Source organism: Orycteropus afer, unplaced genomic scaffold (genome assembly GCF_000298275.1).
Source record: "Orycteropus afer afer isolate SDZICR_OR568_19922 unplaced genomic scaffold, OryAfe1.0 scaffold00021, whole genome shotgun sequence".
In the NCBI taxonomy this organism is placed as follows: Eukaryota; Metazoa; Chordata; class Mammalia; order Tubulidentata; family Orycteropodidae; genus Orycteropus; species Orycteropus afer.
The window spans coordinates 7,833,057-7,842,751 of NW_006921608.1; the positions used below are offsets into that span (position 1 = coordinate 7,833,057).

Below are 9,695 nucleotides of genomic sequence, written 5' to 3' on the forward strand. Positions count from 1 at the left end.
AAAAACTACTTCAAGAAACCATGAGAAATCTACATAAATGGAAGAACACACCATGCTCATGGATGGGAAGATTGAATGTTGTGAAAATGTCACTTCTACCCAAAGCAATCTATACATGCAATGCAATCCTAATCCAGATCCCATCAACATTTTTTAAGGATATGGAAAAACCAATCACTAACTTTATATGAAAAGGAAAGAGACTCCAGATAAGCGAAGCCCTATTGAAGAACAAAGTAGGAGGTCTCACACTGCTGGATCTCAAAACCTACTATATAGCCACAGTAGTGAAAACTGCTGGGTATTGGTACGATGACAGACACATAGACCAATGGAATAGAACTGAGAGCTCAGAAATAGATCCATCGACCTATGGTCAGCTGATCTTTGACAAAGGGCCTAAATCCATTAAATGAGGAAGAGAAGATTTGTTGAGTAAATGGTACTGCCAAAACTGGATATTCATTCACAGAAAAATGAAGCAAGATCTGTATTTCACACCATACACAAAAATTAACTCCAGATGGATCAAAGACTTAAATATGAGACCTAAAACTACAGAGTTCCTCAAGGAAAAACTAGGGGCAAATTTAGGGGCCCTAATATATGGAAGATGGGGCAATCTACTTCCGTAGTGATACTGCCTCAGACACCCAAGGAGCGGTCACTATGAGTTGGGTCCAACTCGATGGCACACAACAACAACAACAGCAATATATGGCAAAAATAGACTTATCAAGCATAACCCAAAGTACACAAACAGCAAAAGAGAAGCTAGATGAATGGGACCTTCTAAAAATTAATTTTTTTACGTGCTTCCCAAGACTTCTTCAGAAGAGCCCAAAGAGAACCTACAAATTGGGAAAGAATATTCGGCAATGACATATCTGACAAGGGATTTATCTTTAGAATTTATAGAAAATTCCAACACCTCAATAATAAAAAGACATAATCCATTTTAAAAAATGGGCAGAAGACATGAATAGACACTTTACCAAGGAGGATATTCAGGCGGCCAACAAACATATGAAGAAATGCTTATGATCATTAGCCATTAGAGAGATGCAAATCAAAACAACAATGAGATACCATCTTGCCCCAGCACTAGCAGCAAAGTTCAACAAGACAGAAAACAAGAAATGCTGGTGAGGATGCAGAGAGATTGGGACTCTCATACACTGCTGGTGGGACTGTAAAATGGTACAACCACTGTGGAAAGCAGTATGGTGATTCCTTAAAAGATTGGAATTAGAAATACCATTTGACCCAGCCATTCCATCACTAGGTATATATCCTAAAGAATCGAGAGCCATGACAAGAACAGACATATGCACACCCATGTTCATCGCAGCACTATTTACTATAGCCAAAAGATGGAAACAACATAGGTGTCCTTCAACTGAGGAATAGATAACCAAACTATGATACATACACAGAATGGAATACTTTGCAATCCTAAAGACTAACGTAGAATCTGCAAAACACCGCATAACATGGATGAACTTGCAGGACATTATGCTGAGTGAAATAAGTCAATCGCAGAAGGACAAATAGTGTATTAGTATGTTATTGTAAAAGTCAAAGAACGGTTTATATATGGAAGGAAATTTTCTTTGTCGGTTACCAGGGGTGGGAGGGGAGGGGAGGGAACACTGTTAGATAGGTAGACATAAGTATTGATTTGAGTGAAGAGAAGGGCAGTGTACCAAATGTGAATGATCAACATGGTGGCATTGAGGAAGAGGAAGACAGAGAGAGGTACATGAGAGGTACAGACAACAAAGATGAACCCTTTTGCACATACAGTAGCGCGTTGTCAGTGAAGGTAAACATGGGTATACGGGTGGATAGATGGGTGGACAGGCTGAACTATTAGGTATGTTTATGTAGCAGGGAATGTACCCAAGACCATGTATAGGGTTAGCAGACAGTGGTCCTACAAGTGTATTTGTGTGTTCTGTAAGAATTCCCAGGGGTATAGTAGACCTGACAAGGGACAAGGTTGTAGTCACTTCTTAGTTACAGCCAGCTACCCAGAGGGAGCTAGTAGTTGATCCTGTGGGCTTGGGACCATAATCACAGGGGACATCAAGCTCAATTGGCATAATGTACTACACAAAACATTGTTCCACCTCCTACTTTGGCGAATAGTGACTGGGATCTTAAAAGCTTGCAAGCAGTCACCTAGATGCAATGAATGGGTCTCTCCTCATCCAGAATAAAGAAGAATGAAGAAAACCAAAGATTCATGGAAACTGTTAGTCCTTGCGACTGGTACACCATGCGATCCTCAGCCTATATGACTGTGAGACCAGAACCAGAAGGTGCCTGGCTACCACTGTCAACCACTCGGAGGGGGAATCTATGTAGGAGGTCCTGAATAGAGAGGGAGAACAATGTGGAACAAAACTCAAAATCATTTTGGGAAAAATAAAAGGAGGGGGGGACCAGGTTTGCTGGTCTGATAGAGCCTGGTGGAACCACTGAGACTGTGGTCCCTAGCTGCCCTTCAGGTCTGGAATTGAACCCACACCTGTGGCTTCCAGCCAAACAAAAGACAGGCATATGATTTGAACGTTTACCTGAGGTATAGATATATTCCTTGGAGAGAACAATCACGGGAGAAAGAAGGGCTGTTTATGCACAGGGAGACAGTTCAGGGGGCAGGAGTGCATGGAGGGGTGGACACAGGGAAGAGGTTAGTTAACTATCAGGAGGAAGTGGAAGGGGAGCTGTTGCATTGGGGTAAATTGTAGTCAATGTCATGAAACAACATGTGTGAACTGCTGTATAGAAAGTAAATTTGCTCTTTAAACTTTCACTGAAATCACAATTAAAAAAATAAATAAAATAAACTACATTATGCTATCATTTTCCTTCTGCCTATCTTTATTTTGTTTCTTGAATTTGAAAAAAAAAAATTTTGTATAAAGTACATTTAACATTGAAACTCCACTGAGGATAATTAACATGGTATGTAAAGGATATTGGCACTCTTATGAACCCGAGTTACACAACTATAATTTGTAATGGTGTATAATACATATGTGGAAGGTGTAAGCCAGTGCTTCTCCAACATTCATGTGCATACAAATCACTGAGTGTATGTGTGGGGAGGGATTTGTTAAAATGCAGATTCTGATACTGTGCTCCCAAGGATGCCGCCAGTACTGCTGGCCTGCATGCTAGTAGCAAGAGTTCAGGCAATTTATACTCATCTCTGCCAACCCTTGTTAGTTTGTTTTATTGAATCAATTTCTTATGTCGTTCTGTTTACACTAGCTGTTTTTGTAAGTTTTGTACGGTAAAGCAGGAGACAAGGGTTTTCTAGTAGCTTCAATTCCATGAATGGAGCATTTTACATGATTGGAAACATATAAATTGTGGCTTATATGGACTTAATACCCAGTACTTTAAAATAATTGTAATTAAATATATTTTGTACTCAGTATAGTTTATATATTATGTCTGTATTGCCATTGTACCATTCTTAATGAAAAGAAACAATGTATCTTTTTGTTTTAGAACCTATACCTGTAGTTGAACTAAAAATGTTGTTTTATCACTGTTATTTTATTCTTCAGTAATAGTAGTATACAGAGTTACAAAAATAAATGCTTGAAGGGACATTATTCATAATAATTTGATTAAGTAAATAAATACCCTTAGTACTTTCAAGGAGAGTTTTTTTTTAAGTGGTACTTTTATTAGGTGACCCTCAGTAACTCATTTCCCTAAGTTGTTTGAATGCTTCTACCTGCTCACGTTTGTGCTGGGACAAATAATAAAGCAGGGGCTTCCAAAGAGGATATAATTCTGCCCTTGCTCTTAAAAATGTGAGAATTATTAGTGATGAAAGACTGAAAAATTTAAAGAACAGTACAAGTCTTTTTGTTTTGAGTGACAAGATGTAGAGCTCTAGACAGAAGCACACTGTAGGCAGATGAAGCATATTGTTAGAGGAACACTGCTTTTAAGGGCATGTAGTCTCTCTTTCTGGTAATAGTACTAAGCTCCCATTTGATTATTAACTTGATAGGAAATTCTTTTCTGGTATTAACCAGACCTATTAGATATTTGACCTTTGCATATTGTCTTAATTTCCAGAATGTTTTGTTTTCCCTACTACTATTATGAATTTTGGCTTCATAGTATCATTTCAGAGATTAGTAGGAGAGATGTAAATTTAGTTTATGAATATTAAAAATAGTTCAGTGTAGTTGTTTTTCTTTTAAAGGCAGGGTCTGAAAAATATTTGTAAATTTTATTGTGGAAATGAGTTTATTCATTATGTTTAATTTTAGGACACGGTGCTCTTGCGGAACATTCTGAGAATGTACATATTTCAGGAGTGTCAGCCGGTAAGTCATTTTTTGTAATGTTTAAATTTCATGCATGACTTATATGGTAAATGTTGAAAGCCACCTGGTATCTTATGAAGTGATATTTGGCTATAAAAATTATTACTGCTTTTTGCAGCATGTAATAAGGAATGAAGCAACTGGAACATGGAGAAATTCTCATAAGATAAAATTGATACTTGCATGCCCATGGATTGATTATGCTTTTCTAAACAGACTGCATAATTATATTTTCATACAAACATTGAACCAAGACAAAAGTTAGCTCAAGTTGAATTACTATTTTCTTTTCATACAAAGGTATATAAAATGAAATTTATAAAAATGTGATTTTGAATTCAATTCCTAGCATTAGAGACTTAGAAATTAAGTTAAGCATTTTGCTTGATTTTTACATGAAATGCTACCTTACATTAAAACTTTTGTACATGAGTGCACAATTTATTTGCTGTTAAAATGCAACCCAACAACCTATTGTATCCATGAAATAGAGAAACTTGTTGTAGTGAATGCATTTTTTCCACTCATCTAAGCTTTTATAACTTAATAATGTCTTCAAGTATAAAAATTTTCATTTTTAACTGACTTAGAAGGCCATATTACTATTTTCATTAGGAGAGAAGGGACATTATTTTTGTATATACTGAGATAGGGTTTCTTACTGTTACTTTAAAGGAGCTGTGGAGGTGTAGTGGTTAATGCATTCAGCTGCTAACCAAAAGGTCAGCAGTTCAAACTCACCAGCTGCTCTGTGGGAGAAAGATGAGGTACTCTGCTTCCATAAAGATTTACAGCCATGAAAACCCTATGGGACAGTTCTACTTTGTCCCATAGGGTCACTATGAGTTGGAATTTAATGAGTGGATTTTTTTAATCTTATTATTTCCCTACATTTTTTTTTTAGCTTGTTTTATATTCAACGCTACGTGTACATTTCGTTTAATTCGCCATTCACCATGTCCAACTCCAACCCAGTCTCCTCCCCTTCCCACCCCACAACCCTCCCCCCGTGCCTCCCATATTCATGCACTCCCGTTTGTCCTGCACTCCTCATTTTGAATATTGGTCCTTTGGTGCCCCGTGGTCTATTGCTCTAAGGGATGTATTACCATAGAATATGTGGGTGTGTCATCTTGGGTTGAGTGGTCTGCGTGTACATTTTGTTAACTATGGGGCTGAGAGCCAGCATCTGGGGGTGTGTTTTATTCCAGACGCAGAATGTATACCAGGGCCATAGTATTGGGGTTCTCATCAGATTTCATCAGACCAGAATTCTGGTCATTATTGAGTTTTTGGATTTTGTTCCACCTTTTCCTCGCACTCTATCCAGGATCTCCAGATTTGATCCTTTCCTGAGTGGTTGGCATTGGTAGCTAGGACCATCTAGTTCTGGTCTCGAAAGCCATCGTGTCCTAGGGCTGATTGCTTCCAAATGCTGTTGTTTTTTTGCACTCTTCTTCGCTTCCGATGCTAAGAGACCGTTAGCTGCATCTTAGATGGCTGCTTGAAAGCTTTTAAGACCCCAGTTGCTACTCATCAATGTAGGAAGCGTAACAGGGCTTTTATGTATTTTGTTGTGCCAATTGAGTCTGGTGCCCCCCAGTACTATGGTCCTGAGTATTTCCCTACATTCTTTATAACTTTTGTGTAATTAAAAAGAAAAGTTGCACAGTGTATTTGGTACTATCAGCCACTAATTTATTTTTTTGTGTCATCTCATGGTTGGTTTGGTAATTTTTCCTCACATAAAGCAAAACTGTCAGTTTGTTCTTTTGTTTTATGTCTAACTTTATATTCAGAAAGTTGATGGACTTAACCAACAATCTATAAGTTAGTATGCCCTAGCAAACACATTGACAGGTCGGTGTCCTGAGAATGAAAAGCGGTTGCCTCAGTAGCCCCTTCATCAGTTCTTTACCGTTTATTTGACCTTCATATGCTTTCAAATAGCATATAATTATGTGCATCAACTAGAAATACAGTATTATAGTAACCTACTTTTCTCCCTTTTTCTTTCTACTCTGAGTAGCTAATGAGAATTATGATTACTTTCTTCTGAGGCATAAGTGAAGTAAGAAGATTTGTTTTAAGACATACATTAATTGAAAGAACCAAAATGTTCTGTCTAATTTAGTGTTAGTCGAAATTTTTGGCGTTAGGACCACTTTTAAGCTTTCAAAAATTATTAAAGACTTAAAGAATCTTTGCATATTTGGGCGTTAATCTATCAGTATTTACTGTATTAGAAATTAAAATTGAGAAATTAAATAAAAATGTATTAACTTATTTGAAAATAATAGTAATAAATACTTTATTTTAAATAATGTAATGTTATGAAAAGTATATTTTCCAAAATAAAAACATTAATGAGAATGACAAAAATTAAATTCAATTGAATTTTGAAAAAAGAATAGCACAGTTTTATAATTTTGCGTTGTTTAATGTTTGTAAAAAGATAGCAGGATTCTCATATCTTTCTGCATTCAGTCTTTGGCGACATGTTCTCACTGACATATAGGAAGACAGTCCAGCCTGTCACCAATATATAATTGAAAAACAACGGAATTTTTAATAGAATTTTCAGGTAATTGTGAATATTCTTCTTTGAATTACACTAAAACTCAGCAAGTGATAGCTCTTAAAGGTCAGCTGTAATGTAAAATCTGTAATCATATTAGTGAACCTTTTGTATTCTATTACATTAAAATCCAATTGGCCATTCTTGAACTTTCAGTGAGTTTTTCACCCATGCATGATTTTGTAATGTGCATTGATCATTTGTAAAATGGTGGTTTGCCCAGCTATGCAGGTTTAGGTGGAGTATGAGAACTTAGTGGGAATTTGGACAGACTTAGTGTTAAATTCTGAATTTTATTTCAAGACATCAAGATTAGCTTCTACATCTTGTTTTTATGTTTGCTTGCAATTAAACTACTAGGCTCTTGTAAGCATTGCAATCTTTTAAATTCCTACTTGAAAAAATAGTTCAGCAATTAAAAAATTCAGCAATTTATGTAAAAAATATTTTACGTGTTTAAATCTTATTTTTTTCCTACTTCTGAATACTACTAGACCTATACTTTAAACTTGATATTTTAATTAAATGTATTTGTGTGTCAATAAAATAGGTCAGTGAAACTTTATTAAAGGTTGATATTTTTCTTAAAATGTAGTCTTATAAAATTTATGGAATGAGAATAATAATAATAAATACATTCTGATTATACCATGATAAAAATAAATGGATGCTGTCTCAAAAAGATGCTTTTGGGTATACAGACCATCCATTTTTCTTTGGCCAGTGTGATGCTGTAGGGACGTAATGTTTGGTAGAGTGTAATAACTTGTTGACATCAAGTCGATTCCGACTCGTGGCAGCCCCATGTGTGTCAGTAGTAGAACTATACCCCACAGGGTTTTCAGTGGCTGATTTTTCAAGAAGTAGATCTCCAGGCTTGTCTTCTGGGATGCCACTGGGTGGCCTTGAACCTCCAGTCTTTTAGTTAGTAAACAAAAAAAAAACCCAAACTAGTTTCGTCAAGTCAAATCTGACTCAAAGTAACCCCTCCTTGGGTATCATAGAAACTCCCCAGTATGTATTTGTATATACGAGAGAGTTGTTTCGTACTGTCGAGTTGGGCCTGACTCACAGCAGCCCCTCCTTGGGTTTCCGAGGCAGTATCACTACAGAAGTAGATTGCCCCATTTTCTTTGCAAGGAGTGGCTGGTGGGTTTGAACCAGCCTTCTGGTTAGCAGTTAAGTGCCTTAGGCACTATGCTACCATAGCTCCTTATGAGAGAGTAGGAAAGGCTATTATTTAAAATGTCTAAATTAAATGTCTAATTTTTTTTAATGTCTTAAGTTTTTACATAGTAATTTGTCAAAATTAATGCTTATCTGCTACATGCAGTAAAACTTTCTAGGTCAGGTTAAGGCCTTTCTCATACTTTCAACAAATATATTTTATTTTTAAAATATGTACTTTACTTTAAACTGAATTTTACTCTACAATCTAATAATGATTTGAATTAGAGTACTTGTAGAAATAACATGATTATGACCTGTCCTTGATGTTTTTTCTAATCAGGTTTTTTGCTTGTTTTCACAAATTTTATTTATTCATAATTACAAGTTTTATTAAATGTGTAGTAAAATTGAAAAACCACAAGAAGATTAAGAAAATCACCTATTAATCTTACCTTTTAATATAATTAATGATAACATTTTAATTTAGTTCATTTGTCCTTTGTATGTGCATACGTTAAATATAATTGTATATGCATTTGGATTATACCAAATTTTGTTTCTTGCCCTTTCTATTTCCCTTTTTATAGAGTGCATTTTATTTTTCTCATTGGTCTTCATAGCTGTTATTTTAAAGCCTATGTAAAAATTTCCCTTAAGTGATAATGTTCTTAAACATATTTGTAGGTTGTTTCCAATGGGCTTTTTGTAGTCTGGATCATACTAGAGGGTACATCTTAATATAATTCTACCTGCTTTTATTTATAAGAATATTTTCTCACAATATTTCTCACCATTTTCTCATTTCTCACTTCCAGATTTCTGGAAGTAGAAATATTGTATCAAAGATCATAAGTAATACAATGACTGTAGAAACCTCCCCATAGATTGTTTTCGAACAGAATTTACCAGTATACACCACTGTCTACTACTATATAAGAGAACTTAACCTTGGGTATGATCACTTTTTCCTTTTTATTTATTTATTTATTTTTGCCATGTTTCTGTTGAAGTCTCAACCTTCTGTTTTTCCCAAACTGTACAGAAATAGGATTGTTTGCTTCTCTTTTCAATTCATGGCTTAGAGTTGTGACATTTCAAAGAATAAGAGAATTGGTTTTCCTTTACAATTAGGTAAAAGTAGCTTGAAATTTTAAAAAGAGTTTTTCATTGCTGATAGGAACAGATGTTCTCAAGTAAATAATTTTTACATAAGAGGTTTATCAGGTTTTCCCAGTTCCCCAGTGATGCACCTTCTAAACGTTCCAGCCTTCCAGCAGGAGCTAAGAGCTCTATGTGAGGTTACCTTGATCAGGAGTCCACTCTACATTTGACTTTGAAATCTTTATCATAACAAAACTGATACATTTCTGGGAGCTAAGAAATAAAATACCTAATTTTAGGAAGATCTTTTTATAGTCCTTGTTTTTCCTAACTGAATTAGCCATGTATGTTTATGTATATATATATGTGTGTGTGTGTATATATATATATACATATATGTGTGTGTGTGTGTGTGTGTATGTTGTTAAGTGCCGTGGAGTCGTTTCCGACTCATAGTGACCCCATGCACAGCAGAACGAAACACT

At 35.6% G+C, this 9,695-nt stretch overlaps 1 protein-coding gene across 1 annotated transcript in view; it reads left to right on the top strand.

The window, feature by feature from the left end:
* The window catches only part of LRP12 (LDL receptor related protein 12), a 103,048-nt gene that overhangs the window by 38,716 nt on the left and 54,637 nt on the right, over positions 1–9,695 (top strand). Inside the window, exon 2 of the mRNA XM_007934784.2 lies at positions 4,305–4,361. Within this exon, the coding sequence (XP_007932975.1) occupies positions 4,305–4,361 (57 nt within the window). The remainder of the gene's footprint in view (positions 1–4,304; positions 4,362–9,695) is intronic.